Source organism: Balaenoptera acutorostrata, chromosome 11, assembly GCF_949987535.1.
Source record: "Balaenoptera acutorostrata chromosome 11, mBalAcu1.1, whole genome shotgun sequence".
Taxonomy (NCBI): Eukaryota; Metazoa; Chordata; class Mammalia; order Artiodactyla; family Balaenopteridae; genus Balaenoptera; species Balaenoptera acutorostrata.
The window spans coordinates 28,309,558-28,332,168 of record NC_080074.1 but is presented as its reverse complement, the minus strand read 5'-3'; the positions used below and the strand labels follow the sequence as shown (position 1 = coordinate 28,332,168).

At 35.1% G+C, this 22,611-nt stretch overlaps 2 protein-coding genes and 1 pseudogene across 3 annotated transcripts in view; 1 reads left to right on the top strand and 2 right to left on the bottom strand.

Moving 5' to 3' along the window:
• Positions 1–22,611, bottom strand: part of EEA1 (early endosome antigen 1) — a 124,836-nt gene that overhangs the window by 21,711 nt on the left and 80,514 nt on the right. For both annotated transcript variants that reach the window (XM_057556391.1, XM_057556392.1), the window contains 7 exons: positions 16,363–16,566; positions 11,619–11,819; positions 10,371–10,484; positions 7,853–8,008; positions 5,416–5,555; positions 2,420–2,750; positions 1,202–1,303 (listed from right to left, as the gene is read on the bottom strand). In XM_057556391.1, coding sequence (XP_057412374.1) covers positions 1,202–1,303; positions 2,420–2,750; positions 5,416–5,555; positions 7,853–8,008; positions 10,371–10,484; positions 11,619–11,819; positions 16,363–16,566 — 1,248 coding nt within the window. The remainder of the gene's footprint in view (positions 1–1,201; positions 1,304–2,419; positions 2,751–5,415; positions 5,556–7,852; positions 8,009–10,370; positions 10,485–11,618; positions 11,820–16,362; positions 16,567–22,611) is intronic.
• TNFSF4 (TNF superfamily member 4) lies at positions 4,924–5,284 on the top strand. Its single transcript, XM_057556506.1, is given in 2 exon segments — positions 4,924–5,006; positions 5,008–5,284. Coding segments are annotated over 2 exon segments (360 nt in total).
• Positions 14,476–14,595, bottom strand: LOC114238419 (small nucleolar RNA SNORA40; annotated as a pseudogene).

Below are 22,611 nucleotides of genomic sequence, written 5' to 3'. Positions count from 1 at the left end.
ATATTTTGCTACCACCTTATTTTAACAATCTACTAGGACATATTTCTGTTCAAAATTAGATATCATATAGAAGTCACACTGAGGTTCCTCTGTGGCCAAGGTGAACTACACTAACTCTCACCCTTCCAGCCAAAGTCATGTTTTCATATTTTATGCATATTTCATTAAGAACCTAATTTGAGCATCTGACCATTGAAAGTTACTTTTGAAAAAGTTTCAGTGCTATATATGGATGCTTCAGCTTATCTTCAATACAAAGGGAAATATTTTTGTGCAAAACAGGAGTCAGGTAGTGTTAATAATGATGATTATGTTATGATAACCAATGATAAATAGCTAACATTTGACCATTTATTTTATTACAGTTGGTATTCTGAGCACTTTGAAATATATTAACCCATTTATTTCTCACAATAATTCTATGACACAGATTCTACTATTAGCCCCACCTTACTGCCGAGGAAACTGGAGCACAGAGAGAGCAAGTCATCTGCCTAAGACAAGGCAAAACAGCTTAGCTAATAATTGGCAGTCAGGATATAAATTTGCACAATCTGGATTCACAGCTTGGGCATTAAACCTCCATAATTTTGCCACTTACATGGCTGGCATATAAAGCACAGGTGTCTTCTTTCAATCAACAACCAGAACACAATCACACTAAAGACTTGTCAGGACTATGTTTTGCTGCTTTATCAAATCTGATCTCTAGAAAACTACATGCCTGGACTCTAGCTGCTAGAGGTATGTCTTCAGAGAATAACAATATATATTATACCCATTTATTTACTCGTTTGCTTGTTTGTTTTGATGGAGAACAATAGAAGCATTAACCATAGAAAAACCTCTTAATTGTTATAGAACCATTATCAAATATGCCATTAATATAAATGTCCATGAAATAAAGAGCCCTTAAAATGTCATTTCTATGGAAAATCTATTGACTTTTTTTTATCCATAGTAATGTACCTTAATCTAGATTATCTAATTATAACTCTATAGTTAGTTGACTCAATTTTCTACCTTTATTAATTATAATCCTTTATTTTGGGCCTTTTATTAAACTAGCTTAAATCTTTTTAGTAGTAGGTAGAACACAAATGAAAAAACCTTCTTTTGACTTAAGTATTGTGAAAATATTTTGAAAATATAAAGACCTTATTATGCTTTACATATTTTTTGTTATAGAAAAAAATCTTACCTCCTTCTCTTTTTCAAGTGACTTTTTCAGTTCATTCTGTTCCTTATGCGTGCTTTCTGTCTGTACTTGAAGTTGTTGCTTTAATTCTTTGCACGTTTTCTCCTAAAAAAATGGAAACTACATTATGCAGAAAATATCTGTAGTGAATTTAAGAATTTTGGTTTACAATCTCAGTAAGATCCACACAAGGAAATAAACCAGAATCACTGATGATTTAAGATGGGACAAAATCATCCATTTCAATAAAAAAAGCAGGCAAATATTATAGCAGTAAATGGGGAGGGAGAGGAAAAGGCTAAGAGTTTCTATTATCAGCCCATAGTCACAATAAATACTTCAGATAATATTTAGACAAGATTTTAGAATACTTTGGAAACCACATTTTTATGTCACAGAATTAATTAATTAACATACTATTTTAAAAGTAGAATAATGGGCTTCAAAAAATGGAAGCAAATTTTTTTAAAGTATTGAAACAACAAATAAAAATAATCACATATAACTTAAGAGGGAAGATGTACAGATAGATGTTTCCTCCAAACAGAAAGGAACATAAAAGTAACATACAATAATCATGTTTTTTATGCTACTCAACACTTTCACTGACCTTCATATTGAGAACAAAAGAATTTTACTTTTGCTATTATTCTGTGTTATTCTGGGTTAAAATATTTCTGAGAATACATTCCTCTTTACGCATTTCCTGAGACTCAGATTTTTTTTCTCTATAGTTTAAATATTTTTTACAGTATCTCTAAGACATGGTATTATCTAGAGTTTTAGAAAATTGAATAAAGAAAGTTTATAGCACCACAGTTAAAAGTCATTAAGATCTTTCTGGTCTTCTTTCTTTCTTTTTTTTCTTTTTTTTTTTTTTTTTTTTTTACAGTCAAGTGAAAAACATTTCAACTAGTAGCTATATTCTCTGTGGAAGTGTCCCTGAGGACAAACATGCTGCAGTCCTTCCCAAATCTAGCACCAGACCCAGAATAGAGAAAGACTATATACTCAACTGAAAATTTTCTGGGCCATTGGAAAATTACACACACAAACACCAATATCTTTTTCTCAGGTTAAGTAATCCCAATTCCTTTCCTCTAAGAACACTTAAAATCACTTAAATGCAAGGTGAAAAGTCAACAGTGAATTAAGCAGAAAAGTCACTACATCTTAAATAAAAATCACTTCTACCTAAGAAAGTAAACATAAACAACTAACCAAATCTAATACAGCAGCTTTTCCTTTCTGATTTTCCTTTTCAAATTCACTTTTGGAGTTCTTCAAAGAATCAGAAACTTTTGATAATTTCTCTTTTGCTGCAGAAAGCTCTGCTACTAGAGTTTCTTTCTCCATCTTCACTTTTTGTAGTTCTGTTACTGCCGTGTGAATTTTGTTATTCAATTCCTTGTGCTGCATCTTTGCATCTTGACTTAAATTTTCAATTTCTTGTTTAAGGACTTTTTTTTCTTCTTCTTGCTTGGTAAGCATTTGCTTAATATTTTCAAGCGCTTCAGATTTCTTCTGTAGATCCAACTTTGTATTGGATACTCTAAATATTTAAGAAACAATTTCTTTAATAATGTATAATTTACCATTCAAATTAATAAATTATTGAGTTTTGAAACTTTCTTGTGTAGTTAAGAAGTAAAAATAATAATTTAATGTCGTAAAACCACACAACCGAAAAATGCCTTAGAACATCTGATCCAATCATTTAACAGATGAAGATGATTTTCCTCAAGTCAAATAAATTAGTGGTAAAGCCAAGACCATCTAAGCCCATGACTTAATCCAGTCTTGCTGACCACAATGTATCCCCAAATAAATCTGTGCATATAGCAAACCCTCTAGTCTATGACAGCCAGAAATGTTTTCCCATGTACCCTAAAGAACCTATTTATTATGTTAGCCCCCATGCACAGAGAACTCTGCCTCTTTCCTTGAAAAACTAAAACACATTATGTGTTTGCCAGGTCCTAAACTTCAAAACACATAAGGTAACCAGGAAAAATAAAGTTAAAAAATAGAAGAAATATTTCATTTCAAACATGGAGGAAAGACAAAAGATTTACTTTAATCCTAGAGCCTAGCAGATTATATAAAAGATTTGTTATCATTTGTCCTTTAATATAAGTTTTCTACACCAGAATGAATTAAAAAGTTACAAGAACCTGAAACTAGCACAATACTGTAAATCAACTATACTTCAATTTTTTAAAACAGGGAAAAAAAAAGTTATAAGAATTAGGAAATGAAAATATTGTTTTAAGAAAGTTAAACTAAAGACTTTGCTTTCATAAAATGAATAAAATTATGCATATTACATATCAAAAGAAAAGAACACATTAAAGATCAACCATTTTTTAAAGTGAAAATGAAACTAGGTACAAAGTAATATTTCTAGAATGCATACTATTTCCAATGTACTTTACTATCAATGTATTTTATTATAAATTCAACAATATGTTAAAGAGAGGTTATTAAAAAATGTACCAGCCACATAATTGAAGTTGGGTATTAATACAATACCAGAACTGCATCTATACCTTGAAGTTTTCTAACTTTTAGTCCCAGAAACTTACTTTTACTTTCGAAAAAGTAGCTAGAACATATGAAGGTACATTCACAGGATCCTGTACCTCATGGGTTTTTAAAGGTCTAAATAGAAAAGTCACTGTACTAATATTACTTTACCATTTAATATAGTTAAAATCCCTGTCAAGCAACCCTAAAATTGGGACTTGATATATTTACTATGCTACTTAACTTTCCCATAAGTAATTACTATAAAATCATAAGACTATGTGAATCAAAGAAGGCAAACAGAAATAAAGGCTTTCATAGTGACTGTAAAACTTAGTTTATTTTTTAAAAAGTCACTTAAGGAAGTAATAAATAAATCCACAATCTGGGAAACCTTAACACCCCTTTCTCAGAAACTGACAGAAATGACCAGAGAAAAAAATTGGCAAGGATATAGAAGATTAGAACAACATTATCAACCACCTTAACCTAACTGATATTTATAGAACACTTTACCCAAAAACACATATATGTGCACATGGAAACTTAACCAAGATAAACCATACACTGTGCCCTAAATGAAAATTTGAAATGTCTGAATTTTACTGAGTATGTTCTCTGACCAAAATGGAATTAAATTAGAAACGAATAACAGTAAGATATCTAGAAGAGTCCTAAATATTTGAAAAGTAAACAATATACTCCTAAGTAACCCGTAAATCAAAGAAATCACAAACGATATTTGAAAATACATTAAACTGCAGAGTAATGAAAATACATTATAAGATGGAATTTGGAGGGAAAGAGTTGCATGCAGAGTGAAGGTGGCCCTTGAGAAAGGGGAGCCCTGTACCCTGTTATTTGGGCTGAGTCCTATGACAAGGGGTGAGGTTTAGTCAAACCTCAGATGTGTTTACCCAGCCCTTCTTTCTTAGGTAGTACTCTAGAAATGCAGGACCCCACATAAGAAATGTTGGCATAAAGTATAAAGGCAAAAATTTTAAAAACCTTAGTAGAAATGGAAAGAACCACTGGGCCCATAGGGGGCCTTGGGAAAGAGAACAAGAACCAACTCAAAGGTCATCTTCACAGACACATGACTGGGTTCCAGAGGTGACAAATCACTCAGTGAGTGATACAAAGGATCAGATGTACTCCCCAAATACCTAGGCACTGGAAACGACGATGTTAAGAGAAGAATGCCACTTGAGGCACAAAATACATCTGTATATCCTCAAGTTCACAATATCAGGACCCAATTTACTAGATGTGAGAACAAAAACATTTTGTCATCACTCCCAAAAAAAGGATGAAACCATGAAGGTATAAAACAATTTAACTATCATCAACTTTGATGGGTTTTATTTCATTTCCCTGAAAGGTACTGCATACCTTTCCCAGCCTCTCAGCTTCCATCTTTACTACTGAGAGTCAAAAACCCTCACCATCCTGACACAGATCCAGTCTGCCAACTCAGTCAGAGTGGTGTATTTGGCCTTTAAAGACAAAGTCTACTGAAATGTGACTGGTCACAAGCCCTCCTATTTAACCATATTGTGATGGCTTTATTTTTCATTCACATTAGTATCAGTACTTTATAGAATCAAATAAATCTTTAAGCACTGTGATAGCAAAATTGAAATCTTATGAAACTTAGTTTATAATCCTCTCCCTTAAGTAGTTTAGCTTACGTTTCTTTCTCCTTTTCAAGTTGTTTACTCAATTCTGTGGCTCTAAGCTCTAAATCTGTGTTCAGCTGTCTTTGCTCTTGTAGATCCTGCAAAGCTTGCTCCTTGCTTGCTTTAACTTCAAGAGTATCAGCTTCTAGTTTCTATGGCAGAAATATAATATAAAACCATTTTAATGTCAATGATTATCTATTAAACATTATAACATTTATTTACACTCAAATTGGTGTTGACATAACACACAAAAATAACCAAAAATATTTATGTTATAATAAAAAACACATTCTGAAGCCATGACTGAATAAAGAAGCCATTTATCTTGGAATCTTTCAGAAGACCTAGCAGCTGGCTTTATATATGAGAGGCAGTCACTAAGTTTTTACTTTTTAAAATGAACTCTGAATAAGAGAATAAATTTAATTATATTTATTACTTGAGTAAAAGTTATTAACTCAAGTATGAAAAAACTAAGTAACAGGTTCACACATGGGCCCACTTAAAATATATAATCCTGGGACTTCCCTGGTAGAGCAGCGGTTAAGAATCTGCCTGCCAATGCAGGGCACAAGGGTTCAAGCCTTGGTCTGGGAAGATCCCACATGCCACGGAGCAACTAAGCCCATGCGCTACAACTACTAAGCCTGTGCTCTAGAGCCCACGAGCCACAACTACTGAGCCCGCACACCTAGAGCCCGTGCTCTGCAGTAAGAGAAGCCACCACAATGAAAAGCACACGCACAGCAACGAAGAGTAGCCCCCGCTCGCCACAACTAAAGAAAGCCCACGCACAGCAACGAAGACCCAATGCAGCCAAAAATAAGTAAATTTATTTTAAAATAAATAGATAAATAAAATATATAATCCTTTATATTCAGTTAACAACACTGATGTTATATAATTATAAATATTCAAAACTAAAATGGAGTTGTCACGTCATCCTTCTCATTAACCCCTATTGACCCTAAATATAAAGCCAATTAAACTTCTGATTTTGCTTCTTTAATCTCTTGGTCTAGAGATTATTATTCTTCACACTGTGGTTTCTATCTCATACATATACATATAACTGTATGTATTTTTACAAATTTACAAAATCAAATTGTTAAATATATAGTTTGAACGTCTATAAGCAATGCTTTTCTTGTATAGTTGTAAAAATTTTGCATACTATTTTATAAGCCAATTTAGGTACCTGTGGCTCTTACTCAACACTTACACTGGATATTCGATGTAACTATGTTAATTCTATTAACTACATATATACACAAACACACACATATATATATAAAACAGGTGGAATACTTCCTAAAATAATAATTACAAAATGTTAAATATCCGATATTGTCATAGATCACAATAGACACTAGTGGTTCTAAATATCTTTTCTTTGGGGGGGGGCGGGGGGGGCACACCACGAGGCATGCGGGATCTTAGTTCCTTGACCAGGGATCAAACCCGTACCCGCCCTGCAGTGGAAGCGTGGAGTCTTAACCACTGGACCACCAGAGAAGTCCCTAAATAACTATTTTTAAAAGATACTCAAATAGAATTCTCATTAGATGCCTTTCATCTAAAAAAAGAGACCAAAAAAAAAAGTTTTTCTGTTCTTTTCAACCATTACATCATGTAATTGATCATACCATTATCACTGACCATAAAGAAAAGGGAACCCATAAATAGAATTGTAAATGTAATTTTCTTCTTCCATGTTATGTTGGTATAGATGCACATATAGAAATATACATAGCCCATGATTCTATAATTGTACAGAAGTGCTTCGTCTGACTGTGAAGGTATAAGTTACATATATAGTAACTTGAGAAATTTTTCTTTAACTTATAGAAGTTCTAATTTAAAGGACAAAGGACTCAGGTCAAATCCTTCTCTAATATGTGTAGTCATTTAATCTCTTTAGTATAAATCAATACTCTCACTTGAATTTGTGTTAAAGAAAGAAGCAATTTACCATAGTGTAAATTATAATAGTTTTAATAATATTAAATTAGAAACAAAATCCAAAGGGTATAAATGTAAAATGTAAAAAAAGGAAGAAATATACCATACTGGAATATTACATTGGAATAAGGAGGGAAGGAGACAGGAATGATAGGGCAGAAGAGACTTCACAACAATAAAAAACTAAGTTCCTTGTAATTATAGAGTAGATCCTTGGTTAGTTGTCTCTTTAAAACACTTACACATTACAATGCAACCAGTATATATGTAAACTGCTATTTGTAAAAGCCATCCATTAGTGAAGAAATTAAAAGTAAAGGTGGAATTCAAAATTAAGACATGAAAAAACTACGAGTAATTTTTTAAATTGGTATATCACAACTTCACATTTGTTTGCAAATTTAAAATCTTTGATTCCTTCTAGGTCATCAATTCCCATTGCTACAGCAGTAGAAAATATGGCTACAGTTTCCTTTATACAAACCTTAATTTGACCTTCCAATTCTTCAGTTTTCTGTTCTAAAGAGAGGTATTTCTCTTTATATTCTTTAAGATGACTTTCCAGCTGACTGCAATGTTCTTGCTTATCCTGCAACTTTGTAGTGACCTGATCCAACTGAGTAGTGATCTTATTTAACTCCTATAAAAAGTACAATTAAAGATAACTTTGGTAAGGTTTACTTTGCTGTAATGCCCAAATGTTTGGTCAAAGTAAAGCAGAAAACTCTAACTTTATTTAAGAAACTATTTTGAGTAAGACCATAGATAAGTCTAATAATATATCAGAGGTTATATTTACCCACCAATGGAAAGGACCTGAACTGAAGTTGTACATAGTCTGAGATACTACGTTTACATACATAAGAGCTCAATAACTTTTTCTAGGAAGAGTTATTTTAGGAGCCAAAAGATACAACAGAATATTAAACAGGCTAATAATAAAATAAACTTTTATACTATAATTAAATGTTTTCAATGTTCAAAACACCATTTTTTAATATAATTTTTTAAATTACAGGGATTACATTATGATACTTGAACAATTCATTTGGAATATCTAGTTGCACAGAAAAAACAAAATAAAAATTACTAGTAAATCCACTACACACAGATAATTACTATTAATGTTTTGATAACTCTCCTTCTAGTCTTTTCTGTATGTTAGTTTCTATTTTTTGATTTGTACTTTTAAAATAAAGGAGGTTGCTTTACATACTGTTTTACTGTAACCTCCTTTGTTTTTACATAACAATGCATCATGAAACTGTGACATTATTTTCTAAAATATCATTACACATGACTGTGTAAATTTCTATTTTATCGATACAGACCATTTTTTAGCCAAATGTCCTATTTTATATTCTTAGATTGCTACAAACCTTTCTGCAGATATGCAAACTGCATACTTAAAACTACGATTATTTCCTTAGGGTAAAGGACTAAAAGTGAGCTAATGAATATGAAAAATCCTAAAGGTCTTAAAATAAATATATTGCCAACCAGCTTCCCCTACCACCATCAAAAGGTTGAACTAATGTATACTATTGCAAGCAATGTATGGAAGTGGCTTGTTCTTCTACACCATGTCCAATCCTTCCAGTGTTAAACACATACACACATTTTACCTTAATAAGGGCATATTCCATTACGTCTTAATTTGCAATTGGTTCTTAATGAACTTGAGGATTTGCTAATATAGTTTTGATCATTTACTTTTTTTTGTAGTCACTTATTTCTTATGTATAAGTGTTTTAAACATCAAAAATATTAACCCTTCATCAGACATACTTCAGAAAATGTTTTATTCTTTTGCTACTTGCTTTAGAATTTTGTAATATTTTTGGCAGGTAAATTTTAAACTTTTATGTGATTATTCTTATAAATACTTTTTCCACTATAGTTCCTGGCACTGACCTAATACTTAGAAAATACTTTACAGATGTATTTAGCAATAATGTAAATAACAATGTAAAGTAAAAAGCAAGTTGTAGAACAACATATATAATGATAGTATATGTATAAAACAAAAAGATCTGTGTGTGTGTATATACACACACACATATATTTTTGTTCAATGTTTATATAAGTCTGGAAGGATACATACAAATTTAAAAGCAAAATTTCCATATAAGGAGAAAAAATGGATTGGGGTTAAGGGTAAATATAGAAAATGATTTTGTTTTGTTAACTTGATACACTACTATAAAAAATGTTTGGACCAACAACCAGTATTACTTCTCAAGCAAAAAGTAAACTTTAAAAATTCCTACCTGGTCAAAGGTAAGAAAAATCTACCAGCATTTTGACCTTGGCCCTAAAGGAGGAAGCTTTTATTCTACCAGAAGTGTTGAGAAGAGTAACTTGTGTATTCTTTCCAGCCCTACTTACTCCTACCCCCAAGAAAAGAGAGTAACTCTTACTATTGAGATAGAATACATGGTGCTCTTTTCCTGCTTCCAAGTGGGAAGTATATCTGGGTCATGGCCTGATTACCTACTTAAAACAGTTGTGGAAATCTGTCTCTTTCCCAGTCATTGGCACTTGATGGGATGAAGCAACAATTCAACAATTAGGAGTAATTATTTCAGCTCCACACCAAGGTCTATATTATGGGAGAAATACAATATTAAGAAGCTCAACCATAGCTGCACAAGTTGAGCTTTATCAAAAACAAAGATGATTTTTTTTTTTTTTTTGCCACGCCTCTAGTCTTGTGGAATTCTTAGTTCCCCAACCAGGGATTAAACCCGGGCCACCATGGTAAAAGCACCAAGTCCTAACCACTGGACTGCCAGGGAATTCCCAAAGATGATACTTTTATCTCCATCTGTCTGACTCTTGCATCTACCACTCAACTGGTTCTGAACTCAGGGAGAAATTAAGGAGAATAAGCAAGTCAATCACAATATTATATAAAACTGAGTATCATTTTTACATGTTTCCAGTTAATTTATCTACCAAAACATTAGGTTATGGTAAGAAATTGCATCAGGTTCTCCTACCTGCTGTTTATCTTGTAATGCGTTTTGGGCTGTGTCCAAATGATTTTGAAGATCTGCTCTTTGAGCAGTTTTTGCTGCTTCTGCTGACAGCAATAATTCAGTTTTGGCTTTAATCTGTAACAAAATTTACAAGTCATTTAATTTGTATTTAGTTCTTGATTTCCCCTTGCTTGACTGTACATTAGTTTTGTCACTAAATAATTTTAAAAAATTAAATCTTTTGGCAGAAAACATAAAGATTTAGACCTTAAAAAATAAGTATGTGATAATCCCCCAAACAGGAATGAGTAGGAGAGAATACTCCTAATAATGCTTGAATAAATGATAAAAAAATGTCCCTATATAACAGCAAAACACTTATCCCTCTCTAAAATTGGACATCCACATATTGAATTATCTGTAACTCATCTAATAAATATATTTTTAAAAGAAAGAAATGTGTATCCTCTTTTTCCAAATTCTAATAGTATACTTGTTATTTTATTATATTATTTCTGATTTTCAATGGAATTATTCTCCTCAAATAAAGAAAATTAAGGCTTAGAAATGTTTCTATAACTTTCTCTACTATAGTATAGAATAAAAAACGAATGATGAGAATGAAGAAAGAAATATGTCTTAATTCCCACACCATGATTGACTCACTGAGCAAGGCTTCCATATTGGCCTCTGAAAGAAAACACATTAAAATACATAATGGTACCATACAAAGTTGGGCTTTTTTTTTTTTTTTGGCCGTGCTCTAGGCTTGCAGGATCTCAGTTCCCCAGCCAGGGGCTGAACCTGGGCCCTCAGCAGTGAAAGCACCAAGTCCTGACCACTGGACCACCAGGGAATTCCCTAAAGTTTTTTTTTTTTTAACCAAACATTTAAAAAAATCAAATTCAAAGTAATTCAAATATATGTAACAGAAATCTAATGGTATAATAATATCAAACAACTTTGAACTTAGGAAACAATAATAAGGGCTTCATGAAAAAAAAAAGTGAAAAGATCTGGTAGTTTCAGGAAGAGTAATTTGCTGGGAGAGAGAGAGAGAGACGGAGGGAAAGAGAGAAAGGCAAACAGGAAAGCTCAACAAACTGTCTAAATACAACCTTTATTTAATTCCTATTCCTAAGTTTTTTTTCCATTAATAAGTAAGGCAGGGGGTGGGGAGGGAGGGAGAAACAATTTAAAATATGTGATGGCCTAAAATTGGTGTTTTATTCACGCAAACTCATATTAAGTTACATAATTCGATATTACCTGTATATCAAGCTGGGAGACCTTCTCCTTGCTTTCATTTAACTGACTACTTAATTCATTAATGCTGGATTCTAGGGAAAGGACGCGGTCTTGTGCAGCTCTGAGATGTGCCTTCTGCTCTTGCACCTGGTCATGCAAATTCTCCTGGGCTTGTTTATGACTTTCTGACTGATTCTTCAGCTTCTCTGTTAGTTGAGTTACCTACCATATAAGCAAGACTCTAATTATGAAGGTCACAAATGATGTAACTAGAAACCCAAATTTAAGCACCATGAGAATGTTAAAGTGCTCTACGATAGATTATCTTAACTTTTTTTCGAGAAACATTATTCACATCTTTCCAAAAATAAGTAAACATAATCTCTCAAAATCATAAGAATAACATCAAATTCAGAGATTCCTATTATTTTTAAAACCAACTCTACTGAACTATAATTTAGATGTAATAAAATTCACCCAATTCAATTATACAGTTTGAGGAGAGCTGATAAATACATACATTCATTTAACCATCACCACAATCAAGCAAGAGAACATTCCGATTACCCCCAAAAGTTTCCTCATGCTCCTGTGCACTCAGTACCTTCCGCCCATCTCTGGCCCCAGACAATCACTGATCTGATTGAGTAATAAGAGTTCCTTATATATCCTGGATGTTTCTGAATTGTCAGATATAGGTACTACACATATTTTCTCCCAGTCTGTCTTGGCTTTTATTTTTGTAATGGTGTCTTCTGAAGAGCATTCATTTTTCATTTAGGTGAAATCCAATTCATCTGATGTTTCTTTGGGGCACTCTGGTTAGAATTCATTGAGTTTCTTAGATCTGTGGTTTCATATTTTTAATCAAATTTACAATTTTTTCAGTCATTATTTCTATAAATATTTTCCTCCTCCCCACTCTTCTTTGACACTCATTATATGTATGCTAGATTACATGATACTATCCCACAGGTCATTAAGGCACTGTTCATTTTTTTTCCAGCCTTTTTTCTCTCTGTGCTTCATTGTGGACAGTTTCAATTACCTTGTCTTAATGGTCACTGACACTGTTTTCCATTTGCTTAATCTATTATATTCATCCAGTGAAATTTTCATTTCAGATTTTTTTTAATCTCTAGAAGTTCTAATTTTCATTCTTTCCACTTCTATTTCCATTATTATAGTTTTTTCTTTATATCCATAAGTATATTTTATTTTTTTAAGTGTAAAGGGTTTTTTTAAAATTATGTGTAACATAGGCAAAATTATTTTATTTATTTATTTATTTTATTTATTTATTTTTGGCTGCGTTGGGTCTTCGTTGCTGCCCACGGGCTTTCTCTAGTTGCGGCGAGCGGTGGCTACTCTTCGTTGCAGTGCGCGGGCTTCTCTGATTGTGGTGGCTTCTCTTGTTGTGGAGCACGGGCTCTCAGCGCGCTGGCTTCAGTAGTTGTGGCACAAGTGCTCAGTAGTTGTGGCTCATGGGCTCTAGAGTGCAGGCTCAGCAGTTGTGGCACATGGGCTTAGTTACTCTGGGGCATGTGGGATCTTCCCGGACCGGGGCTCGAACCCATGTCCCCTGCATTGGCAGGCAGACTCTTAACCACTGTGCCACCAGGGAAGTCCTGGCAAAATTATTTAAGTCAGTAATTTTTAAGGAATTTCACAAGTTCTGATTCTTTCCACTGCCAATCACCTTAGTTCCTCCAAACTCAAAATCTTCAAGATAAAATAGCCCTTTCAGAAAGTTGTCATGTGAGTCAGCCCACAATTCTTTTAGTTGGGCTTCTTCGATCTCCAGTGGAATACGAACACACTTCAAAATTCCCCACCTGTAATCTTTGGGATCCAATTTCCTCAAGCAATTTACTTTAGGACCACGTTTAGGGTCAGGAGACGGATCTGCCTGGTTTTGAATTTGACACCCTCTAAAAATGTATTAGGCTCAAATCATATTCACTCCTAAGCCATCACACCCTAGAACAATACAGATCGTTGGGATATGCCAATACCTTTTTAATATGATTTTTTTAATTAATTTATTTATTTATTATTTATTTTTGGTTCCATTGGGTCTTTGTTGTGGTGCATGGGCTTCTCATTGTGGTGGCTTCTCTTGTTGTGGAGCATGGGCTATAGGTGTGCAGGCTTCAGTAGTTGTGGCATGCGGCTCAGCAGTTGTGGCTCACAGACTCTAGAGTGCAGGCTCAGTAGTTGTGGCGCACAGGCTTAGCTGCTCCACGGCATGTGGGATCTTCCCGGACCAGGGCTCGAACCCGTATCCCCTGCATTAGCAGGTGGGTTCTTAACCACTGCGCCACCAGGGAAGCCCGCCAACACCTTTTTAAAATCCAGACACTGTGTTCAAGATAAAAGCCTAAAAAAAGAAGCCATCTTTGTTTCATGTCAACATTAAAATTAGAGTACTAAATCAATGCAGCTGATAATTTAAAAGCTTAAGATATGAGGGAAATTATCAGCTCTATAATCCTGGAAGCAATCTTTATGTTTATCAATACACCCCCATCATTTGATTCTCTTTTAAGTATCATGTTCCTTCTTATCTGTATCAAAACTCATACTGGGGCTTCCCTGGTGGCGCAGTAGTTGAGAATCTGCCTGCCAATGCAGGAGACACGGGTTCGAGCCCTGGTCTGGGGGGATCCCACGTGCCGCGGAGCAGCTGGGCCCATGAGCCACAACTACTGAGCCTGCGCGTCTGGAGCCTGCACCCCACAACAAGAGAGGCCGCGACAGTGAAAGGCCCGCGTGCCGCGATGAAGAGTGGCCCCTGCTTGCCGCAACTAGAGAAAGCCCTTGCACAGAAACGAAGACCCAACACAGCCAAAAATTAATTAATTAATTAATTAATTTAAAAAAACAAAACAAAAAAACTCATACTGAACACTGAGTTCTGGGTTGCAAAAGAGGATTTATTTTTGCACCTGTCTATAAGTCTTTGTCCACAAATTAAACAAAAACAAACACAAGTGCTATATATTTTTAAAGCTGTGTTAAAGTACTTGTCTGATGACTCTATCCTCTCTCATTTCAGGTTCTATCTCCATTGAATCATTTTTCTCCTGCTTACAGCTCACATGTTTTCTGCTTCTTTGTGTGTCTAGTAATTTTTTTTATATTTGTTGTGACAAGTCTGGATTTTGCTGTCTTCTTTCAAAGAATGTTGAATTTTACTCCAGCTGACAGTTAATATACTTGTGGTTCAGCTGGACCCTTTCCAGGCTTGTTTCTATGCTTCTTAGGTCAGGTGTAGGCTAGCTTTCAGTCTAGGGATAGTTTAGCTTTACTCCGAAGGGGTGACATTTCTGGGGTTTCTACTGAATGCCCCCAAGTGTTCAACCATGTCTTTCTGCTCTGACTGGCTAGAACTTGAATGTTTCCCAGCTCTGTGAGTTCTAATCATTTTTCAGCTGCAGCTCCTAATAATTGTTCACTGCCTGGCCTCATGGAATCTCTCCTTATGAGTGTAAAGATTAGCATTCATTGAAAGGTTCAAGTTTATCCCTAAGCAGATTTCTGGAGCTTTTTCTCTACATTGTTCCCTCCTCTCTGACATTCTGCTCTGAAAATTTGAGTTCAATCTCCCTGAACTTCAAACCTCTCATGTCTTAGTTCGTGAGACCACTGTGCTTTCCTTGGATTCTCCCGACCTGCACCAGTCTGAAAAATGTCTCTGGGTCAAAAGTTGGAATGGTCAAAAGGCTCACTTCACTTGCTTCTCTTCTCTCAGGGATGAAAACCTGCTTGTTGTACAATGTCTGAAAACAGTGGTTTTACACAGTTTTTTCTACTTTTCTAGTTGTTTACGGTGGGAGGACTTAATAGGTATCAGTTACTCCAACATTGCCAGAAGCAGAAGTACATAAATTTACTTTTATTTATTCTTTTTTCAAAATTGTATATGCGTTTCAGATCATATTTGTATAATAAGCAATGTCAAGTTGTATGCAACTTTTAACTATAAAAACTAGTCTAAATAATTCTTCATAAAAACTGGTAACCTAGGCTAACTTTGAAATTTGGGGGAAAAATTTGTGTTATATTCTAATACCCAAATTAGAAAAGTGATATGACCTACTTATACTTTAATACTTTCTCATTTAGATAATTAGAATTCTCTTATTGGACAATTCTTCCCAAAAGTGACTATACATTCTTTACAGTTTGAAAATGTATTAAGCTAAATTTTATAAGTTTCACTTAAACTAACACACAGATGTTAGAACGATAAGGCAACTTACCAAAATTATTATTAGCTATGTATTCCAAACACATATACAATATCAAAATACAGCTAACCACTAAGCCTGGTTATTAACCAATACATAGTAACAACTGACACTTGATTAGTGGTTTTAGTTTATAAATATATTTTGTTATTTACTTTTTTCAAAACATCACAAAATGTCATGAGGCAAGTATATATTATTAATTACTTTTCAATATGAGCTAACTATACTTTTCAAATGAGCTAACAAGGTGAAACGATTTGCTCATGGTCATCACAGGTAATAAGTTACATCCTGGGACATGAACTGAGAGTTCCTTCATCAAATCATGTTAACTTATTTTCACTACAATAGCAACCCACCTCTAAGGTAAATGAGATGGTATTTGTCAGAAATACATAATAATTTTTAAAGTACTAAAAATAACAGAAGACTCATTTAGATAAAGCACTTAGTAAGATTTAGAGAGATACAAGTAAATTTTAGAAATAGAATACACTTGACAAGCTTACGTGTTCTTGTAATGTATGGTTTTTTTCTTGTAACTGGTTAAGAACAGCAGTCTCTCCCTCACCAGCCTGAATTTTTGCATAAAGGTCTTCTCTTTCTTTTTCTAGTAAAGAAATATTTTCTTTACTCTTCTGTAATAAGGCTTCAAGGTTCTGGATCTTTTGGTCCTTATCACCAATTTGACGTAGTACTTGTTCCAAATCATTCTGTAAAGAATTGAAAACTACTACCTTAATGATAGAGAACTTAAAAAGTTATTCCTCAAACAAAATGATAATAAATAAATTTTAAGACTCAAACTCTTAGTCTTACACATTTTTTACTAATCATTACATCTTAACATGGCAAATTTAATTAAATAATTAGAACTATATACTTCACAATATAAACCTATATTATTGATAATAAACTAGAATTTAACCAAAATACCCCTTCAATTAACCACATTCTTACTCTCACACTCTGAGCTCACCACCTACGACGACTCTTGTTTACTCCATTTCAGACACGTGGGAGTCCTCATTATTCTTAATCACACCAGGCACATGCCCACCTCAGAGCCTTCGCACCAATTGTCTCTTCTGCCTGGCACACTTCCTCACAAAGTCACATGGCTCATTCCCTCTCCTTCCAATGTTTGCTCAGATGCCACCTTCTCAATCATGCCTACCCTGATCATTACATTTAAAATTGCAGCCTTTCCAAATACTCCCTCTCCTGAATATTTTTTCTTTCCATAGCACTTATCTTCTAACACTAAATAATTTACTTATCTTTCATGTTTATGTGCCTCCCTCTGCCCCCTCACAAGAATGTAGGCTCCAAGAAGGTGAAGATTTTTATCTGTTTTATTCATCGAGGTATCCAAGACCTGTATGTTCTAAGATATTTACTGAATGAACAGAAAAGTAAGTGATTGTACTCTAACACACATACACTCATGAAAGATCATTTCAATACCCCAATAGGACTCTTCTGTCACTACATCAAGGGATCCCTCTTCTTTACTTCACCAAGGACCGTCATGTTACACAGAGCACATGCAAGAGCCCACATCCAGAGCAACACTCATTAATGTTGAGAGCTATCTGACCCACAGCCTTTGCCTCTGCCTCAATCATTCTAAGAGAGCCAGAGAGCCTCTACCCAGAACAAGGCCCTAACAAGCCCTTATGCAAACTTTATAGCAGCCCACACCACCTTCCTGAGACAGAGCCAGCAACCCCCTGGTACCCTCAACGAAGTGTGCCAATATTAAAATATGTGAGATCAGTCACTTCCAAACATGCTTCTCATCCCTCTAAGTTTCAATCACGAAACGATGAAAAGCAACCTAATCTCTCTGCTCTCATCCTCTGTTCCTGCCACTAAGAACCCTCTCTGCACATTCTACCAATCTTCTGGAAACACAGTTTCAGGGCTAAGCTTTTTCTAGAACTATCACTCTATTTCCAAGTCTAACTGAAGTTTGGTGCTCCCTGTACAGATGCTGATTCCCCATCAGCCCTCTCTGATATGTAAGGACTGTTCTGTTGGGCAAGCAGGAGAGGTTGACTTTTTCTAGATTTCTTCACCGCCATTACTCTCTCCCTCAAGTAAAAGGTTTATGCTGCTTTGGGAATTATGTATTCATTTATTCTACCCTCTATGCTGTGTTGCTATCATCTATAAATCCCTACCTCATTCACTGAAGACTTGAGACCTGATTTAGTCTTTCTCTCAATCCCAATTTCTGCCAATTTCCTGGGAAATACAAAATACATAGAGAATTAAGAGTACAGCCTCAACATTCATATCATCTTAATTCCTGGACCTTTATTCATTCTATTCAATCACTCACATGCAGGATCTTGTGATCACCTGAAATTGTTCTAGATTAAAAAAATGTCAATTATCTTACTCTGTGACCACAACTTCCTGACCGTCTTCCAATTTCATGACCTCATTTCTGCTCTTCAATGTCAAAGAGACATTAACCTCAATTTTATTCTAGCTTATTTAGCATACACCTAGCTTTTCTTCCTGAACCTCATATATGGATATGAACTAACCTTAACTATTCTTTCATCTACATTCTCCATTTCCTTTTACCCCGCAAATTTCCAATACAGCCACTCCAAAAAAAACCCAATCCTAGATCAATGGTGCAATCTGCTTTCTCCACACCTACATTTCTGAGCACTATTAGAACAAAATCACAAACCTCCATAGATTGGTGCCACCACAAATTTCTAGACTCCAACCTCTATTATATACTCAGAATCATCTTTTCACTCCTGTCACTTGAGTGGGGTTCTCATCCTCAAATATTCCCCTAAATAACCATTTAAAAGCTTAATCTTAATCTCCAAATTCTTAATCTCTGTCCACTGGACATTCAGCTATTACTATTCAAACTTAACCTGGGGGGTGGGCGGTGCTAATATTATCTTCAGGAATGACCTACCATGATTTTTCTTCCTCTTACCTATAAAATTATATATAGACATATATAATTCAAAAATATTTACACACTACTATATGTAAAATAGATAACCAACAAGGACCTACTATATAGCACAGGGAACTGTACTCAATATTTTGTAACTGTAAAAGAAAAGAATCTGAAAAAGAATATATATATATATATATATATATATATATACACACACACACACACACAAACACATGCATATTTATGTATGTATTATGTATCACTGAGTCATTTTGCTGTATACCTGAAACTAATATAATATTGTAAATCAACTATACTTCAATAAAAATAAATAATAAAGTAAAATATATTTAAATACACACACACACACACACACACACACACACACACACACACACACACATCCTTTCTTCAAAGGATATCCTTCACAGGATAAGTTTGAATTTACCACCACCCACTGTATCAGTGACATCATAGCTTATGAATACCTTATTCCTTCAGTCACCTCCCCTTCTCCAATATCCTCAATTATTCCCTCTCTACTAATCCCTTTGTCCTACATAATAAACATATTCAGGTATCTCTGGTTCTCAAAACCACTTCCTAGACCAAGTCCCACTCCAGTTTCTGCCCAGTCTTTATGCAATTCACATTTTAATTTCAAAAGTAATGCATATTTACTTTCCCAACTCCCTCATCTCTCATTCACTCATCAATCAAAAATCAGACATTCATGTCTATCACTTTATTGAAATTATGTTTCACAAAGTCACTAATTCTTAACTACTTAACCTAATGAATATTTTTCATTTATCATACTGGGCATCCTCACCACACACCCACATTTGAAGTTGCTGCTTACTCCCAACTTTTGACTCTCCCTAGTCCTTTGGCTTTCACTCTGCAAGGTCTCCTTAATTGCTCTGATCATTCTTTCTTTGAGCTGTTCTTCCTCTACTCATTCATCCCTTAAATGTTAGTGTTTCCCAGAAGTCTTGTGTTACCAGTTGTCTATTTTTCTCATTACACTCTCTCCCTGGTTGATCACATTTATTCTAATAATTCCATTTACCCCATAAATACTGTCTCTCACAGCTAATATATAGCATGGTCCTCTCCTTCAGGCTTTAAATTAATACATCCCATAGGTGCCTCAGGCCTTGTCCAAAACTGAACTCACCGCACTGGCCGTCTTTCTCAAGTTCATTAACACAGCTGATGATACCTCCCTTTACCATGTACCCAATGTTATCAGTCTGCAAGCCATTCCCTTTCTCTGTCATTCCCTACAACTATTAATTTACCTCCAAAGTAGTATTCATATTTCTCCAAAGTAGTATTTTACCTCCAAAGTAGTATTTATTTTACCTCCAAAGTAGTATTCATATTTGTCCCTATGATATTTTTTAGCAATTGCTTAAACTAAGACCATCATTATTAGGCTTCCCTGGTGGCGCAGTGGTTAATAATCCTCCTGCCAACGCAGGGGACACGGGTTTGAGCCCTGGTCCGGGAAGATCCCACACACCGCGGAGCAACTAAGCCTGCCCACCACAACTACTGAGCCTGCGCTCTAGAACCCGCAAGCCACAACTCCTGAGCCCACGTGCCGCATCTACTGAAGCCGGGGCACTCTAGAGCCCGTGCTCCGCAACAAGAGAAGCCACCGCAATGAGAAGCCCGTACACCGCAAAGAGTAGCCCCCGCTCGCCACAACTGGAGAAAGCCCGCGTGCAGCAACGAAGACCCAACACAGCCAAAAATAATAAATAAATAAAAATAAATTGATAAAAAAAGACCATCATTATTTTTCACCTAAACTACTGCATATATTAGGCTTTTAACTGATCTCCTGTTTCAGAATATTCTCTCCAAAATTCATGTTTTACAAAACCATGAGAATAATCTATTTAAAAATCAAATCTGGCTATGGCACTTCTATCTTAAGACCTTCAATACCTTTCTATCTTCAAGCATAGATAGAAAGGCCTTCCATAAACTTACCCATGTCTAATGCTCTAGGCTCTTCTCCAACTCATCTCTAAATTACACCTTAAGCTCCAGCAAAACCTAACAGTTTAGTTCATACCAGCTTCACTATTCTTTTCCTTGTAACTTCTACTTGGAGTATACTACTCACTATCACCATCTTTGCAACCCAGAAACATCTACACAAACTTTGCAACAGATTGCCCCTTCTAAGGAAATTTTCTGTAACTGCTCTTTTCCAAATTATATCCGAGCTACATAACTGTCTTCTCTATGCTATCGTAATAATTTTATACACATATATATACCTAGAACTATACTCATCACAGCTCTTTAATTAGTTTTCAGGACTTTTCATAATGAGAGACTTTGCCTGGCCTCTTTGCCATCCTCTTCTTATTCCTCCCCAGAGATTGAGAATTTAACTAACTGGAAAGCTTGGAATAAGGAATCAAGAATGTTTAACTCAGCCCCTTGCTCTCCCCTCAGTCTAAGAGACAACCTGCCTATAAGAAGGTAAAAGGCTGTCATTTCCAGCTTTGTCTGTGACTGGATGAATAAATTTAATTCTGCGGTACATTATAAGAAAGTCCACTTGCCTGCAATCTATGCCAAATTCTCTACCTCATCTTTACTACTCTATTTTTTTGCTACTCTTTATAATAAAACTCCTAGAGTTATCTATATTCATTGCATCAAACTTCTCTTTTCCCATTTTCTTTTGAACCCTCTCCATCAGGCTTTTGCCCCTCCTTCTCTTTACAAATTGCTCTTACCAATGTCATCAGTGGCCTCATGTTGGCAAATCCAATAGGATTCCCAGTCTTCATCTTGTTTGACCTCCATCCTTCCAACTACCCGAGTCAAAATCCTTGGAATCATCCTTGACTTCTCTGCCAATGCCCCATATCAATCTATTGGTAAATCTGTCAGCTTTACCTTTAAAGTATATCTAGAATCTGACCATTTTTCACTACCTGCACTGTTTCCACTCTGATCCAAGCTGTATCATTCTTGTCTCAATTATTATAGTAGTCTCTTAGCTAATTTCTTTGTTTCTACTTATGTGCCCCTACGGCCTACTCTCAATACAGTAGCCAGAGTAATCCTACGAAATTATAAGTCCGATCATGCTACTCCATTGCTCAGAATCCTCCAATGATTTCTCATCTCACAGTAAAATCCTTAAAATTACCTATAAAGCTCGACATGTTCTGATCCTCTGTGATCTCTATGGCTGTGATTCCTATGGCTTTTAACTCTCTTATCACTCACACCACTCCACACACTGGCTTCTTGATGTTCTTGTACACCTTCCCTTCCTTTAGATCTTCTCAAAGATGCCTTCCCTGGCAACCATATCTAACATTGCAGTCCCACCTCCAGATCCCCAGATACTTCCTACTCCCCATCCCTTTTTTCATCTCCATAGCACTTCCACCATCTAACACACTATATATTTTGCCTATTTACCTTGGCTAGTGTTTGTCTTCCTCACTAAGCTCCATGAGAGCAGACATCTTTGTCTATTTTCTTTGCTGCCATATCCACAAAATCACTTCCTTGGCTAAAATTAGACATTAATATATATTTGTTGACTGACTGAATGAAAGAACAAATAAATGAATACAATATTTGGATCTCTAACCACCTGACTCCCATGCCACTATCCAAACTCAGAAGGGAAAGAAAGGCATATTACTTACTGTCTCCTTTCAACTCCAACATTGCTTCTGTGTGTATATCATTAGATTGCCATTTCCTAGAAGGCAGGCACTGTGTCTTACTCAGCTCTCTAATTTCAGTGCTTACCACTGGGCCTGACACA